We start from the raw sequence: 18,439 nt of genomic DNA on the forward strand, positions 1-18,439 counted from the left end.
ATGGCACTAAGATCACCCTGTGCTCCAGTCTTGATGCTTTCACTGAACCACTTTCACTCCTAATGGCTGCTTTGACACCATCACAGCTATTTATTTCAAAGTACCTCAGAGGAGAAAATGTTTGAATTATATAAAGTGGCAGGTGATGGCTCACCTGGTTAAGGAACTTAAATGTCTATGTGTGTTTCTTTGTAAATATTTTCCAGAGGAGGGAGTTAATAAGAAGCTGATTTTTTTTTTCAGAAGATGAATTCTCAGCTGCTCAAGTCAGAGAAGATTATGCTCCCCATATATAAGAAACTAGTCATGCTGCCTGGAAGTTAACTGGCCCGTGAACCATCATGGCGCCAATACAGTGCTGGCTCATGCCCTGCCGATTATTCTCTCCTTTGACTGACTTTTGAATCCAATTAAGTGCTGGGTTCTCTATGCCATGGAGTGCATTCTGCTTGCTTGTGGGATATTTTAGTAATCCTACAGCTTTCAACTTAATTTAGGTAAAAAAGAAAAATTATAAATTTTGTTGTAATAGGCTAAAACATGTAGTGACCACCCACAGTATAGAAAATTAGTATTTTCCCTCCTAGAAATAGTACTGAAATGAAATTTTACATTTTCCATTTATCTAGGTAGATATGTCATAGAGTTAGGATACAAAAATATGTCATTTTCTAAAAGGACACTTTTAATATTATTTTACTTTTTTCTTTATAATAGGATATATATAGAATCGAATTATAGTGTTTAAATGTCAACAGTTAAGGTACTTATCAAAACTTTTCTTCTAAAATTAGACAACTGTGTGATTGTATGTAAGGGTGGTGGTGTCCATAATCCACTGTGTACAACACAGTGTTATGACTCTGTCTCCAGAGTCTAGGGATGAATAATTAAGAAATGAGTGACATCCTATTGGCCCTTGATAAAATCGTGGTAAAATTCTGAAAAATTGGTAGTGTATGCAATTGGAATACTATAGAGAATTTCATCTTCTTGAATTAACAGGTTGTATCCTTTCTCTTCTTTCACTGTGTCTCTTTATTGGGTACACATACAGGAACATCCAGAAATACTAATTCTGCGTTACTTCCTCATGTTATTTAATGTTAATTTGGTATTTAACCAAAGTTTTTGGTAATGAATAATGAGCACCTGTGTGCCTCTTAGAATGATGGAGAGTGATTCAGGTGTTGCCTGCTTCCCTCTCTCCCTTTCTCTGCCTCTGTCCTCCTCTCCCTCTTTTGAGGGCGCCCTCTTTCTCCCAGGATAACCTGGCTGAGCCCAGATTATGCTGCGTGCTCACTGACAGCTCCTTTCGATTCCCTGCTTAATGCAGCTCCCTGAGGCAGCCTCACGTAGGTCTGTAATTGACACACCGAAGACTGGGCTTCTCCCAGCCCTTCTCAGACGTGCACACCCCAGTGCTTCGCTGGCAGTGGCAAGTAACTCCAACTGTGCTCGTCTTCTCCCCAAACGGCAGCGTTGATTCTTCTTTCTTAAATGAACCTTGGAGAAGGGAAGGGCTGAGAGATTTAAAAGCAGGGATTCGTGTCATGTGCTACAGCAGAGCAGCAGTAGCAACGGCAGCAGCGGCAGCAGCAGAAGCGAGTCATTTAGTGCGACTGCACCATTTTTTTCTCACCCTGCATAGAGGTGTGGTTGGAAGCGGCAATAAACTACCCACCCCCTAGCAGTTCCACGGAGGTGGCCTCTTCCTGGCTCCAGTCGGAAGACAGACTGTCTGGAGGAGTCCCCAAAGACCGTTCCTATTGGTGATGTGTGCCTAAGGAAGGCTTTTTCAACTAGTAGGATGCTTGTCTGCACTTGCGGCTACCCAACGGCTGAAGAGCTCGAAGTCTAGTGCTCCGCCTTCCCGTGGGACCATTTCCGAGTGTGGGCACACACCTATGCCCGCGTGTGTGCAGGTGTGTGCTCCTGGGGGGCTTGGCCTGGGACCTTGGTACGTTGTGGTGAATTATGGTGCTGCAGAGGCTGGAGCAAGATTACGACCTAGCTCGGGGGTGGAGTGGATTATTTTGTGAGTGTTCTGGCTGCCAGCCATTGCCCTAGCGGGGAAAATCACATCCCCATCTAGCTCTAAAATCACCTGGTTTGCTGGGGAGTGGAAACTGAGCCGCGGCAACTGCTTCTGCTGCTTCCCTCTGCAAAAATGGCTCACGCTGCTGCTTCTGTTAAAAAAGTTCGAGAGGCTGAACTGGATGAAAAGGAAAAAATCCTTGAGAGAGAGAGAAAAAAACAACGGAAAATCCCCAGGGAACGTATGGAACGGAAAAGAAAGGTATGAGGAGCATCCCTTTAACCCTTTGCCTCTGTGGCTCTGTGTAGAACCATGAGCCTGAGAACCAGCAACTTCCTTCTCCTTTCCCTCCATCATTCCCCTGCACCATTTCCAAGCTCAGTTTGCAGCCTATTGCTCGTGCCTAAATTTGCTGCATTGGGAGGAGATGCCTGAGCAGGGCACATTTCCTTGGCTTTAACCAAGTAAAGCAAGAAAATGTCTCCACTTCATTTTTCTGCTTTTCTCAATATCTTTATTCAGTCTCAAAGCCAGGTGTTTTTATTTCTCCAAGTGACTCTGAACACTTGTCTTAGAAGAAGGAAGGGATTGGTTTATGGTTGGAGGGTTAAAGTATTTTCTTCTTGTTCCTCACCTCTACTACAAGATCTTTAAGCCTGTGCCTTCTTACTGACTCCATGTATTTGATGTAGATCTCTGGTTAAGAATAAACCACAGGTTTTATTTACTCTTTTTTTCCCCCTTCTGAAGGTTGACACTGTTCTATGTAAAACTGCGCTAAGAATCTTGGTGCAGTGAGCCGTGTATCAGGATTTTTAAGATTTTAATTAATTCACTTTCTGGTTTTCATTATTAATCTTATGATTTTCTTTTCTGACTATAGCAACTAAATGAAAAGACCAAGGTTAACCAATGGGACAAAATGTTGATTCCCTTTACGATAAAGTGTAGAATCGTTGTCTTTTAAAATATTGTTTTTCTTTAAAATAGAAACAACCTTACAACTTGATGGAACTGCTATACTCATTTAGCTAGTGCTCTGTTTCTATAAGGGGAGAAGATCTCTGTAAATGCTGTAATTAACAAAGTAGGTCACTGAATAATTTCAGAAGACGATAAATGGCATATTACATTAGCAGAGCATAAAAATTGTGGTTTGTACACAAGCTGTTAAACATAGCTCTGGGATTAGGGATGCACTGGGGATCCATAGCCTTAGTAATCCATGTGTTCAATGTCTTTTTTTTCTTCAGTAATAGATGTGTTTACCTTTCCATTTGGGGGATATTAGCTTTGCCTTACTTTTGGAAGGACACTTGAGGACCCGCATTAAGTTGAGATCTTACTGCATAGGGATTCCTTACATTTCAGTTTTACTACTTATTTCATCAGTAGTTAGATCAAATGACTGTCATTGGGCAACACGAATAAATAAAATTTGCAGTATATTATCATTTCCCTTCTGGGGAAAACTTTAATGCTGCCTGTCTGACCTTTAAAAGGCCTTGTTTCAAGGATGCATTAATTCTTTCTCATAATATCAAAAGTATTTTTGGCCATTTTTGAGGGAGTTGGCACCCTTCTTGACAGCTACTGCAGTTCTGTTTCTAATCGTCTAAATGGAACTTTATGGCATAAAGCAGTTTCCTGTGATTGTATCTTTTTTATCTTTTGTTCTCCAAAACACAGTCTATTATTTTTTGCCGGGGAGCGCTTGTTCAGTACACAGTGTGACCTAGTAACTTTGCTCACCTAGAGTACCACGCATACACCTGGCAAATCTCTTGGTCTCACTCTGGTTTGTTTCTGTATCTAGTTCAAGCTTCTTCTTTTTCTATACTTTATTAAAGTTGAAAAACCACATCATGAAGATGGAAAAGTGCCAATAGTTGTTGAGAATCTCAGTTGCTTGGATGCTGCATTGCTTTAGCTTGAATCCAGCACGGCAGGAGAGAGATCATTGGTTGATACTGTGATCATATGACAGGATCATCTGATCTTCGTATTTAGGTAATATCATTAAGCTAGAACCAGAGAAACTGGGGGAATGATGGCATAGCTACTATTTGTTTTTGTTCCTCTTTTATATATATATATATATATATATATATATATACACACATCTATTGGTCACCTTCCCTTTTCTACTTCAGCTGCATGTGGCATTACATAGGTATTTACATAGCAGAACAAATGCTTGCTGAAAGAGTGGCTGGGTTTTTTAGCTGTGTCAGATTTGTTTTCTAGATACATTTATATCTCCCCCTCCCCTGGCCCCATGCACACATAAGCAATTGAGCCAGTTCTAAAATTTGGTTTAAAAGAAGAAAACTTTACCTCATAATTATTCCTTAAGGTATATATAATGGTAATTCATAAAGAAATGGAAAAAGGATGGTTGCCTATTAGTAGCACTCTGTAACACCATCTCCAGAAAGTAATCTAAAAATCATTATACTTTATTTGCTGATGCCATTTTATAACCATAAGGGAATACATCAGTTGTAGAGATGATTGAGTTTATCGTTTGCATGTCCATTTGTAAAGTGCATTGCAGATGAAACTGTTTATTCGAAAATTCAGATGAGACCTGCCCTAGTGGCAATAAAAGCCAACCATGGAGCTTGAAAAAAATAAATAAACTGATTTTGAAAAGATTTTTACTGAAGTAAAATTATTGAGTATTAAAACAAATCAATTAAGCAGCCTTATATTTGGATTTCATTTTAATATTCTTTTGTAAACTCACTGCTAATTAAAAGAATCTTTGCATTATTATTTTGTACTCCGTAAAACATTTGAAATAAATTTTAATTATTTGTAAAGTTAAAACACATTGCATGCTTGGCTGTAAGCCCTCTACCAACTTCTCAGTGCTATGGTTTTAGTAAATGGCCGGATTTGTATACTAAGGGACCTAGTTTCAACCTCATTACAAGCAGAATTTATCTTAGAATAAAATATTCAGGCTTCTTTGGGCTACAGTCTGGAGAGCTAATATTTAAATATAGTATGTACCAAACACATATTGTATATGTGTCATACTGTGGTAGACCTAGAATAAAACTAAGCTTCAAGCTAATGGACCAAGATTAAGATTAGTTGAAGCAAACTCATTTACCATTTATTTGTTCAAAAGAGTACATTGATATTCCAGCTTTTTACAGAGATAGGGCTCATTATTAGCTTATATTAACTTCAGTCATTTCTTTGTATGTCCAGATGTCTAGTGTCTATTCTAAACGCTGAGAATTTTAGACTTGAGAAGGATTCCAAAAGGAATGATTTCTCACAGACTTGTAAGACTTTGTTCTAGAATGAGATTTTGAGTATAATATTCTTTCTACAATCATATACTATTTCCCAACTGTACTTTTTTTAATTTGGAAAAATAAATAATTTTCAGAGAATCAGTAAACAAAACAATTTCATTCTTGAATGTAAAGCATGTGTTTAAATTCTCTTCCTCATTTAAACTTATGATTACCGGTTATTTTCAAATAATAGATATGTTCTCCATTTCTCGGCATGGACAAACCATTCTCTAGTCCATCATAATGTCCGCAACACTCACTGAAATCGTATGGCATAAAAGGCAATTTGTATGACTAGTTCTTGGTATTCCTGTTATTTTAATTTATACTATTAAAATGGCAGAGTTTACATTTCCTGTAAAAACTATGATAATAATATTTACTGAGTACCAATGTGGCCCTGTGTCTGGCACACACGCTGTACTATTTAATGCCGATGGCAGTCCTGTATAGTAGGTATTCTCTCCATTTCACAAATGAGGAAACTGAGGCTCAGCATTATGGAACTTGCTTAATCATACCCAGCTGGTGTATAGCAGAGTTGGGATTTGATCCCCAGGCTCCAAAGTTCATTGGGGAAAAAAACGTAATATGCTTGCTTGGTCTTGTACCTACACTGAATCTAGAGCATAAGTAAATCACTTAATCTGCCAATGCCTTGGTTTTTTAACCTCCAAAATACCTTCCTATAACTGAAATTTACTGTGAGAATAAGTTAAATAACATATTTGAGAGGAAATTATATAAATTTAAGGTTGTGCTTCTGTCGTGATTGCACCAAAACATTTCATGAGATTTCTTGGAAAATCAGCTATTAGGAGTCCACATTTGCTTCTTAAATATAGCAGTTGCCATCAATGATAGATGATTATATATGATCATTCTTTGTTACAGTTTTACCAAGGCTTCAAAATGTATTTGCATATTTACATTTATTAAACTGACACTGAAAGGTGCTTTTGCATAGGATTAAATAGAAAATAAAAGCAAACTTTTTTCCACATCCTTTTCATTGAATTTCATAGAAGAGGGTTCTGATCAGTTATTTGCTTTTTTACATGTATATAATTAAAATCTTGGAAGGAACAAGACTTCTTATTTCTAGGATAACCTTTGGGGGACTGCCCCAACCATATTCTCCTTGTCCACTTTGTTATTAAGTTGATGACAATGAGAATACTTAACTGAGTATATATAATGGACTTATTACTCAGTTGTAAGGGAACATGAAGAGATGAAGAATTTTAAAAGTTACTCTGTTAGTATACTTTGTTAAAATGAAAGAATGCTTATTTGCAAGTGTGGAGAGGAATGTATTCTGCAACTTTTGACTTATGAGTTGTAAATAAACATAAAATATAATGGCCAGCTGAACCTGCCTCCCCGGTGGTCTTTGAGTGAAACTAGTTGTGTAGGGAGAAGAGCGGACAGGCCAGATATCTCTCCTGTCCTTGAGTCTTTTGCTCGGGCACCCAACCTGATTCCAAAGGGAAGCCCAGCTCTGAGACCAGCAAAACTTAGTCAAGAACCACGTATGCAAAGATTTCTGGACACCAAACCAAATGCGATGTGACTAAAAGTACAAATCACAACACAATAATGTGGTCCTGTATAATGTATTACATTCTAGAACCCTTCAAACGTGGAAAATTCCAATAACATATTTTAGCATTTACATCAAATTGTCTTTATATAATTTCCTATGACCCTTTCACCAATACATCAGTATGTCTAGAAACCACAGTAACATAAGGTAGATTGGTGAGGTCTTGAGCTTAATCTCTTTTCAGGACTTAATGTTCACTTCAGTCTAAATAAATATGTTCAGGCATATCTGTTTACATGTGGAGGCTTCCATAGAATCATGATTTTTTTTTTTTAAATTTTGGCCATGCCGCGTGGCTTGAGGGATCTCAACTCCAGGGATTGAACCCGGCCACGGCAGTGAAAGCGCTGAACCCTAACCAGTAGACCACCAGGGAACTCGCAGAAGCATGATTTTTTTAAAAACCTATTTTCTTCTTCTTTAATCCTCCTTCTATCCCCTTTTCTTAGTTCAATCCAGAAACCCTTTCTGGACTAGAATAATTATCTTTATATAAGTGACTTGCACTATTAATGGCACTCTTGGCCAGCACCCTAAGTCTGAGTTTTTATTGGTTTTTTAATTATAAAGAACCTCTTTCAACCATTTGAGTGGGTGACTAACTACTAGCTTAGGATTACAGCTGTCAAATTTTGTGGGACTGTGGCAAAAATAGTCCCAAGTATATGGCTTGAGATAAGTTTTTAGGAAGACTGTTAAAAGACAAAATCTTAAAGTAAAAAAACCTACTGTGCGTGAGTTTATTTTTGGAATCTAAACTCTTTAAACAAACTCAGTGTAATTCCCCACCCCCTTTTTAGTTGTGTTCATCTGAATTCATATAAATGTTTTATTCTTTATGAAAACAGTTTTCATTGGTGACCCTTGTTATCAAATTTTAATTTTATTAGTTACTTTATTCATCATTTGGGTAAAAGTAATGATATTTACAGCACATTTTTACATCATAAAGAATACTGAAAATATTTTGTAGAAGTATTATAGGAGTCGGTGAAAATACAAGGAAGTTAAGAATTCTGCTTGTGCCATATTTAATGATTTTTTGGTATGTGCTTTTATTTTTCCATTATGTCGCCCTTTTTCATTTGTATTTCTTGAAATAATTTCTTCTTCACAAAGAATGATTACTTTTAGTATCAGAGACAGAGACACGGTATATTAAAATGGAGAATAGTACAAAGAAGTCACTTCCAAAATTTTGGAGTTCTGTGGAAATTGCTAGTGGAATCATCAGCTATTTGAGTGTGACCCTTTTACTTCAAAGGTGACTTGTCATTTTTAAATGTATATTGTGGAAAATCCCATTAGAGTCATCTGGCTCCATTCCATTCATAATAAATCACGATCCTGGGGTAGACTGAAAGGGAAAGAAGACCATAATCTATATATGTTTAAAGCTCCCCTGGTGATTCCAACCAGAACTGGAAACCACAGCAATAAATATTTTCATCCCCCCACCGACTCTTACTCTATTCCATCTTTTTTTTTGTGGTGGGGTGGGGGTGGTACGCGGGCCTCTCACTGTTGTGGCCTCTCCCATTGCGGAGCACAGGCTCCGGACGCGCAGGCTCAGCAGCCATCGCTCACGGGCCCAGCCGCTCCGCGGCATGTGGGATCTTCCCGGACCGGGGCACGAACTCGTGTCCCCTGCATCGGCAGGTGGACTCTCAACCACTGCATCACCAGGGAAGCCCTCTATTCCATCTTTTTTTTTTTTTTTTTTTTTTTTTTTGCCGGTACGCGGCCTCTCACTGTTGTGGCCTCTCCCGTTGTGGAGCACAGGCTCCGGACGCGCAGGCTCAGCGGCCATGGCTCACAGGCCTAGCTGCTCTGCGGCATGTGGGATCTTCCCGGACCAGGGCACGAACCTGTGTCCCCTGCATTGGCAGGCGGACTCTCAACCACTGCGCCACCAGGGAAGCCCCCTCTATTCCATCTTTGATTTGAATCAATAACAGATCTGCTCCTAATAATCAGGATTACTCTAAATTGACATTGAGAAAAATTTTCCATGTGTATATAGGAGACACCCTGGCAACTTTTTGAATGTTTAATGAGACTAATTGGTCTATATAATAACCAGTTAATTTTGAGCCAGGAAAAGAGGAAAGAGTGTTTAATAGGTAAGTTGTAAGGCTTCATGATCTGCATGCAGTATGACTATCTCTGCCCTGATGGTATGATCTTCAAGAATGAGGCTTGTATGTTTCTGTGTATACACACATACATAACTAAGCTCATAGAGAATCGAGGTGTTATCCAAGCTAAATTTTTGAAAGAAAACCACTGAAGTGTGATTTAAAAGTTATGTCTTAAAAAGATTGTGCTGTTTTGAATGAACTCAAGTAAATGTCCTGGGAATTTAATTGGTAATGTAGCAGCCTTTGGAGACCTCAAACCTTTAGAGATGTCAGCACTTCTGGAACTCCTAAACACAAGTCAGTAACTACTTTTTGTTCTTTGTACTCAACTTGGCTAGATTTTTCATATCTTCAAAATTATATAAAATCCATGAACGTGGGGAAGGAAGAAGGAATGAGCAACTCATAGATAAATTCTCTCTCCCAATTCTTCAGATATTTCCTTTTTTTTTTGCGGTACGCGGGCTTCTCACTGTTGTGGCCTCTCCCGTTGTGGAGCACAGGCTCCGGACATGCAGGCTCAGCGGCCATGGCTCATGGGCCCAGCCGCCCCGCGGCACGTGGGATCTTCCCGGGCTGGGGCACGAACCCGTGTCCCCTGCATCGGCAGGCGGACTCCCAACCACTGCGCCACCAGGGAAGCTCCAGATATTTCCTTTTAATATTTCTAACTCAACAGGATCTCTACAATGCCAGGTGTTTTTGTTTGTTTGTTTTTGGTTTCTTGCATGAATATTTTACCAACTGCTCTCTCACTCTCCTCCTGGCTCACCGCAGCTGCCAGGGCAGCCAGAAAGGGATTCCCCCTTAGGTTGTACAGAAGTCTGGAATGGACTTTTTAGCATGTATAGTTGGAATTACTCCTTCCATTTTCCATCACTTCATTCGTAGCTTGCCAGAAGAAAAGAAAAACTTCTTTTTCCTATTAAACTTTCATTGTAATCCAACTTAGCGTTTTTCTAGAGACGTCCCTTTGTTGTATGTATATCATTACTGCACTGCTCATGTCATGAGGAACACCTTAATAGAAAACTATGAGGTATTAAGGAGGAGAAATATCAGGGTACAACAATTATTATAAACACATAATCTAGTTTTTATTTGGTTAGGAGTGATAGTGTTATTTCACATTAGTAATTTCACATTAATATATATTTCTTGGCTCTCTCTATATTTTGCATAGAGACTTGTTAATTACCAATTTTAACTCATTTGTTTACAGTTTGTAAAAAGAGGTTGAAATCAAAACTGACATTGACCGCTATGTATCTGTATGTGAGTAATGTTGGTTTTACCAAATGTCTATTTTTCAGGGGAGCTATTTAATCTCTAGATTAAATTTTAAAACATAAATTATATTAGCATCACAAACATGAACTCTAAGAATCTACTTTCATTTTGTATTAATATACAGGGATCAAATATTACTTTTGTATTTGAAACTAAGTTTAGCTGCCAACACTTTCAAGACATTCAGCATGATTAGAAGTGGATATGGGATCTAAGGTTATAAAGAACAGGCCACATACCAGAAAGCTGTGTACTAATTTAATAAGTGATATTTACACAAAATTACCAGATACTTCTAAAGCTCCATAAAAACAAATTCAGGACACCTGTGTGTAACTCTGTCTACTAACTGTGACATTGGGTAAATTATTGACCTGACCTTAGTTTTTTCACCTGTAAAATGATGAGGACCTAAAATCTGTTAGAAGTCTTTCTGTACTTGTATGATTCTGCACCATTTTAAATTGTCTTTGCTTCTTTCTATTTTTGTAAGTGATTGAGATAGTTCAATGGAATTTCCAAGTTTTTCTTCATCTAATAGGAATTTTTTTGAGCTGACACTATGTCTCAGACAGAGTTCCTGTATCCAAGAAGCTCTCAGACCACCTGGGGTGATAGGTACTTTCACAAATAACAAGAATAAAATTTATTTGGGCCATTAAGGTGGAATGGAAATTGTCTATTTTTGTATATATGATGCAAGTTTTCTTTAATAGGTCTTGTATTTGTAAGCTCTTATCTGGCAGAAGAAATAATGGAGGGAAATTGTTCCTGTTGTGGTACTTGAAATTTTCTGGAAGTTGTTAAGGCAGTAGATATAGAAAATGAAGTAATCTTATGAAGCTTGCAGTTGTTTTTGTTCTGTATTTTAGGTACTGATTTGAGTCATTTCACAGGAAGAAGTTTATTGTGGTTCCCTTATTTTCTATTAAGCCTGTGTATACTGGTACTGCCATGACTTATAAACCCGCAGACAAATATCATCACAGTGTTGTTAATCATTTCACAAAGGTCCAATGGTAGTAATGGTAACTGCCTTTGAACCACAGGGCGCTATGGCTAACAAGAGCCCATGGTAAGCACTTAAAGCAACCTCAGCAATTTACAAACCATTTAGCTGTATAGCTCAGGGAAAATAAGACACCTCCTGCGTTCTTCTGGGGTAGAAGTGCAGATTTCCTTCTTATTTATGGCTCCTGCCTCAAACTGGGCCAGATGCTTAATTAAAGTATGTCACATTCTAACATGACTGAAACCAATAAAGTGTAAGTAGCACAGGTTACCTGGAAACAGTAACTCCTTTGAGGAAGAGGTCACTTAGGAAACGAGGAGCTTTTGTTCAGGGCAGTCACCTACAAAACATGGGGCTGCAATGTGGGCTCTGAGGGACAGGAATCAAAGACTGGGCATGGGTGGGGGAGAAAAAAGCCATCTGTGAAAGCACAAGTTGTCATTAATGGGGAGGAAGCGGATGACAAAGGACCCAGTAGCAGATGCCAGCCCTATGACTACACTATATTGAATCATATAAAGGATTTTGTATATAACATAAAACACAACACTCATACTCAGCCATTTAACACAAGAGGCAATATTTCAGAACTTTTGACTTTTATACTAGAAAACAGCACTGGAAAGATGGAAGAAGAATTTGTAGTAAGCTAATATGAGAAATTTTTTTGTCATCAAAGGCAGCTTGATAACTGAGATGCATGTCTCTTTAATCACTGTAATTAGCCTCCACACATGAGCCTTCTGGGTTATGTATTCTATAGTAAGTTGTATAAGAGCTTACAAAACAATTTAGTCACTCCAATGATCTTTAAAATTCTATAAAACTCAATTAATCAAGAAACTCAGATAATTATGCTAGAGAGTTTTACATTTTTCGCTTAGAGTCACCTAGAAGCTTTTAGATTGTACTTGTTAATTCCTCTTTTTTTGTGTGTTAGATTAAAAAAATCACAATTCATTTCCCATTAATCATCCTATTTCCAATATGAGTTCAGATGTAACATAATTCAGGATATTGCAGTTCTTGGATAAAATAATTATTAAATGAATAACTACTATGAGCTAACTTTTTTTTTTTTTTTTTTTTTGCGGTACGTGGGCCTCTCACTGTTGTGGCCTCTCCCGTTGCGGGGCACAGGCTCCGGACGCGCAGGCTCAGGGGCCATGGCTCACGGGACCAACCGCTCCGCGGCATGTGGAATCTTCCCGAACTGGGGCACTAACCTGCGTCCCCTACATCGTCAGGCGGACTCTCAACCACTGCGCCACCAGGGAAGCCCTGAGCTAACTTTTAAGTTGAGTGGTAAAGATTTTTGGTTGAGTAAAAGAAATATTTTCTGTCAAAGAACTTCTCTTCTAGATAGGTATTTAAGATTGATGTCAATGGGGGAAAAATTAGAGGACAGTGCTAGATTGGTGTAATAGCCTTTTATGTTTATAGAGGTTGTGGACTTCAAGTTGGGCATTAACAGGATAATTAAGGTTGGCTTAGGTGGAGAGGCTGTCTCAGAGGACAGACATAGAAGCTGATGAACAACCTAGCATGGCATGACCAGAGAGTAGGGCTGGATAGGAGTTGGTGGATAGTTGGAAATAAAGCTGACTGCACAGGAGAGCCTTTAAAACAAGGAAGAGGTAACTGAGCTCAGTGAAGCAAAAAATAAGAAACTATGGAAGTTTCTGTGATGATGTAAGCTTATGGGGAGGAAGTGGAGCTAGTGAGGTCACCCAGGAGACTGTAAAGTCATCCAAGAATGTGAATCGGGCTTGGATTAGAAGAGTTGCACAGGAAAATCGGTGGAGAGGGAAACAGGATGGATATTAGCACTCAACTAAGAATAGGGAACAAAAGAGGTGAATAAAAATGACCTTAAGGTCATACATTTGAATGATATTAAAAATGATGGTATTTTTGGGCTTCCCTGGTGGCACAGTGGTTGAGAGTCCGCCTGCCGATGCAGGGGACACGGGTTCGTGCCCTGGTCCGGGAAGATCCCACATGCCGCGGAGCGGCTGGGCCCGTGAGCCATGGCCGCTGAGCCTGCGTGTCCGGAGCCTGTGCTCCGCAACGGCAGAGGCCACAACAGTGAGAGGTCCGCGTACCGCAAAAAACAAAAACAAAACAAAACAAAATGTTCATGAAAGTATTGATATAAACTCATTATTTTTACTATCTGTACATACATATAGATATAAAGAGAAATATAGAGAGCTATGTTGTGTGTATGTGTAAATACATATATCTCGCAATGATGTCTCAGTAGCAATGGGCATATGTAGCCCAGACCTTTTCTAAATATCATTTTCCAATACAAGGAACCATAATTCCTTGGGGAAATGGCTGATTCAAGTAAGAAAGTGCTCAAAAAATGATGGGGCATGTCAACCTGAAGAAGTCCCAATGACCTGCTATAGAGAAATTTCAGCAACAAAATAAATAACAAAAGTAATGGATATTAATTTATAGAATAAAATAAATATCTGTGAGTCCATACTAATAGAAATAAATAATTGGATAAATGAATAAATAAGGAAAAGGGGAGTATTTTTCTTACAGTAGAATTCCAATTAACAAATCTGGAAGAAATCATATAAATTATGATTAATACAAAGGTGAACAGCAATCTAGCTTGTTAGATAGTTCAAACTATTAAAAGTTCTATCAGTGAATTGTTTTTAGCTACAGAATTTGGTAATAATTAACTGATTGTGCCTAAGTCTTCAAAGAGGGAAAAACTTAGGAGACACAATTATCTTGTATAGTTTAGAATAACTTTTGAACTCCCAAACACATTCAGATAAAGAGATTGTGTGATGATATTTTTAATGATTTATTTTAAAGATATAATGGAATTATAAAGGCAAAACAGAATTGTTTGGGGTTTTTGTTTTACATGTATTTCTGAAGGTTTTTACATAAATTAATATTTTTTAAAAGGCACATGCAAAGAACTTATATACAGTATATCAAGTGATATAACCAAATTATCAGAATGGTATTTTATTCATGACAGTGCTAGTTTTCAATTATCTGAAGTGGGTCTTTATGAATCATATGTCTGCATTATACTGAATATTGCACTCTTGACATAGATGATGTTGGCATCGATGCAATTCTTTTCTTATTGTTTTCATTTTATTCCTGAATCCTTTTTGAGCAAAACGGTAATTTAAAAGATCCTTGTTTTGGTAATTGGTGGGGTGTATTTATTTGCTGGTGATAAAATTACACTGGCAACTAACATTTGTTGAGCACTTTTCATCTTCCCATTGGTGTGCAAAATTATAATTTTACATAGTTTGATTACTGAGATAATTGTCCTACTTCTCTGCCTCTTTTTGTAACTAAGACACACCGTGAATCTGCAGGAACCTGTTTCAGCGGTGATAATACATGACAGAGTTGTCCTTTGTCCACTTTGACCATGAGAATTGACTTTCTCTTTGATTTACCATACTTGATTCTCTGATAATTTTCATGAGCAGGCAGCTGCTCTCCATGTATCAGATGATAATCTCACAACTAATGATTCACTCCCTGGTCCCTCCCAAAAGTGCACTCCGTTTCTCCTTTTAATTAACTTTGCTACCGCATGGCCAAAGTCAGTAAAATTTTTCCTTTTGTTTTCCTTTGCCTATAGCAATTCATTTGCCTACCTCAATCTAGCTTGGTAAAATATTTAGGTGCGTATAGTTGTTTCACTCTTGACACTAAATTCTTAGCTGTAATCAAATGTATGATGATACTGTAAGTTGAGCATGTATTTTAAACAACCTCCTGCAGAGAGCACTTGACCCTGGATCAGAGCCCACACAAGTATTTCTGTTAACGTTACATGCATTCTCTCTGCGTAAATGACTGTATGATAGAGTGATAACTAAATGTGTTTATCTAGGAAGACAAAGTTCTTTCTCTAAGCCTACGTACTTTGAAGTTTTAATGCATATGATGAGAACAGTGTCCTGCATGGAACAGCCTAATACCTGGATGTCATGGTATATGACCAACTTGCTGTGCCCGTAATGGCTACTGATTTTCTTCCTATATCATGCTACCATTGCCTAAGTCACAGTAGATACCCTACCGGTTCTAAACAATCTAATTACTCTTTTTGTGTCATAAACTCAAATTTGTCATAGGCTAGTCTTCTGAGTCAAACCTAGAAAGAAGTTTATTTGGGCAACTTGTAGATTGTAGCATAAGCGTTGTCACAGAATGAAACAGAACCAGAGGTTTTAACATTTTGTGAACAGCTATTCTCAATTGTGTATACTAACAAGGAAATTAAAGATGTTATGAAGGATGAGAGAAAAAATTTTCTGGAGAAATATTTTCTATCTTCCCTTGTATTTGTATACTTAAATGTTAATGCACTGTATTGGCATCTTAAAGTCACACTAACGTTTCAAACTATAAATTTGTAAATTTGTAAACTATTAATTTTACTGTTTTCAATACAAATTCCCTTGTCTTTGTAGGACCTGGAACTTTTCCTCTGTGGTACATGAAGTCTACTACACTAGGCTGGCAACACTCTCTCATAACTCCTGTTTGCCCTGTTTCTCCTGTTAACCTTGATCCTTGTTCACACTCACGTTTAGCACATTTAGCTGCCCTAAAGCATGGCCAAACTCAGTAAATTTCCTTGTTCTCTTCCTGCTCTATTTTGATGAATCCCACCCAGGCTCCCTCAATGAGGTGTCTGCATGCCAGTGACCTGGGCATATAGCTTATTTAGGTATAGGTTGCATTACTGAAATCTAGGTTTCATTCCTTGGGAGACATATCAGAGTTCTAGTGATTTATAAAACTTTTGAGGGATTACCTCTCCTGACACGTATAGGTCTCTCCAGTTGGAAAGCTGCTGCAAAGTATGCACATCATTGAAATGCAAAAGTAAAGCAAGGAAGTGTGAAGCTCATTTAGACTTTAAAGGCTGGCATGTCAGCATATTCTATAGACTCAAGTGGAGACCAACGTGCAGAACAGGACACTAAAGGCACACTTCTGTTGCAACAAGCAGTATATTGTAACTGAGTATAAACCTTCTAACATTCCTGCACACGAAAGCGTGGTAGAGTTAAATGGGACTCTTTGTGATTCTACATATCCTGAAGAAGCAGTTTTTCTCTGTGTGAAACCACATGCATTTTTCATGAAAGATTCAGGGATAAAAACACATCTGGGCAAGATATAAGAATGAAATGTATAGACAAAAGCCTTAAGGGTTCAAAGGCTTTTTTTCCCCCTTTCCTCTTTGAGTTCAATGATCATTTAATTCCTTGGGGTAGATAGGTCAAGAATTTGACCCACCAGAGTAGTAAAGTTGACTAGGAAAGTGTCTCTACCATAAAAAAGAAAAAATAGGGTACTATTCTGAGATGTCACAACTATCAGATCATAAATACTAATGCAACTTGATTAGAGGGTTTTTTTTTTTTAATTAGCTCACTTTGAAGTAGGTTCTTCTTTGAGAAAACCTATCCTTGGAATTCTGTTCTTAAGGTATTATGTGTATGTATATGTATGTACATACGTATCTATAGTCTATACATCTGTATTTCTCAAAATTTTATTTCCTTTTTTTTTAAAGACACCAATTGTACTTGAACATTTGTTACTTTTTTAAAAAATTAATTTATTAATTTATTTATTTTTGGCTGTGTTGGGTCTTCGTTTCTGTGCGAGGGCTTTCTCTAGTTGTGGCCAGTGGGGGCCACTCTTCATCGCGATGCGTGGGCCTCTCACTATCGCGGCCTCTCTCGTTGCGGAGCACAGGCTCCAGATGCGCAGGCTCAGTAGTTGTGGCTCACAGGCCTAGTTGCTCCGCGGCATGTGGGATCTTCCCAGACCAGGGCTCCCCGTGTCCCCTGCATTAGCAGGCGGATTCTCAACCACTGCGCCACTAGGGAAGCCCTATTTCCATTTTTATATGTGTTTTAATAATGTCTCTCTCTCTATTTTTTCTCCCCCTGAGTTTTCAATATATTGAAGTTACAGCATTGCAGTTTTACTGTAGTATGTACTTCAAGTGTACTTAAGGGAATGATCATTTTAATAAGAATCAACAAAAGAAATGATCTTTATCATAAGTATGTGAAATTGAAAACAAATTTTGTAACTTAAAAAGTATCAAAATTTAAAGTATAGAATCATTTCACAGCACTACTTTGTATACCTTGCAACTGTAGCCTGAGGCCTGATGGCGCTGTCTCAGATAGACATAGCTCAGGAGATGGATGGATGCGTTTGGGATCTGACATTAGACCCAAATAGTTGCAGAGACTTGGCCCAGCCAGGTATGCCAGGCATGTTATCACATAATTACCTCATCCACAATGTAGAAAACAGTCAACATTGGGGTTTTATTGGGCAGGGGGAATATAGAAATGGGGAATTTCAGCAGCTTGGGAATCAAGCAAACATCTCTTCTTGGCCAGCATGATACCACTCATTGGTATTGATTATGGGATAAAGCTTTGATATTGGGAAAGAAAAATGTCATGAATGTACCTTGGAAGTTGTACCACCCACAATCTTCTTCACAGCAGCTCTCCAACCAGAGAGAGGTACTATAGCTTTGGTCACACAGACTAAATTTAGAAGGAAGGGTTACTCCTCTTCGGTGACAACATGTAGAGGAAAATGAATTTATACTTTGGGGTGACATCATTATTGGTTGTCCCTAGATACAGGTGGAGGTACAAGGACTTGCTTCTAAATGGTTGGTGAGACAGGGGAGAAATAGGAACTTTTCCTGAAGATGACTTCATTGTGAGCTACCCCTAGGTGGAAGCCTGAGGAAGTCTGACCTATTTATTCTGAAATTAAGGCTAAATGGTGGCAGCAGATGGGATGCAGAGGGAAATAAGACCATATAGGTTCTGTACTTTTTTTTTTTTTAACGATTATTCACTATATTATTTGATTATCACAATGAGGTAGATATATTCAGCCTCATTTTTTAGGTACAGAAAATGAGATTTAGAAAGATTAATTCATTTGCTGCAAAATCTCACAGCAAATAGATCCCAG

At 38.2% G+C, this 18,439-nt stretch overlaps 1 protein-coding gene across 50 annotated transcripts in view; it reads left to right on the forward strand.

The window, feature by feature from the left end:
- ANK2 (ankyrin 2) overlaps positions 1 to 18,439 on the forward strand; it is a 683,094-nt gene that overhangs the window by 411,780 nt on the left and 252,875 nt on the right. For 5 of the 50 annotated variants that reach the window (XM_049708924.1, XM_049708927.1, XM_049708925.1 and 2 more), the window contains exon 1: positions 1,777 to 2,299. The exons of 19 other annotated variants lie outside the window; for them this stretch is intronic. In XM_049708924.1, coding sequence (XP_049564881.1) covers positions 2,171 to 2,299 — 129 coding nt within the window. In that variant the 5' untranslated portion in view covers positions 1,777 to 2,170. Of the gene's footprint in view, positions 1 to 1,769; positions 2,300 to 18,439 lie in introns of those variants that run through there. 26 more of the 50 variants (XM_049708942.1, XM_049708940.1, XM_049708944.1 and 23 more) reach the window with 14 other exon arrangements.

Source organism: Orcinus orca, chromosome 4, assembly GCF_937001465.1.
Source record: "Orcinus orca chromosome 4, mOrcOrc1.1, whole genome shotgun sequence".
NCBI classification, from domain to species: domain Eukaryota; kingdom Metazoa; phylum Chordata; class Mammalia; order Artiodactyla; family Delphinidae; genus Orcinus; species Orcinus orca.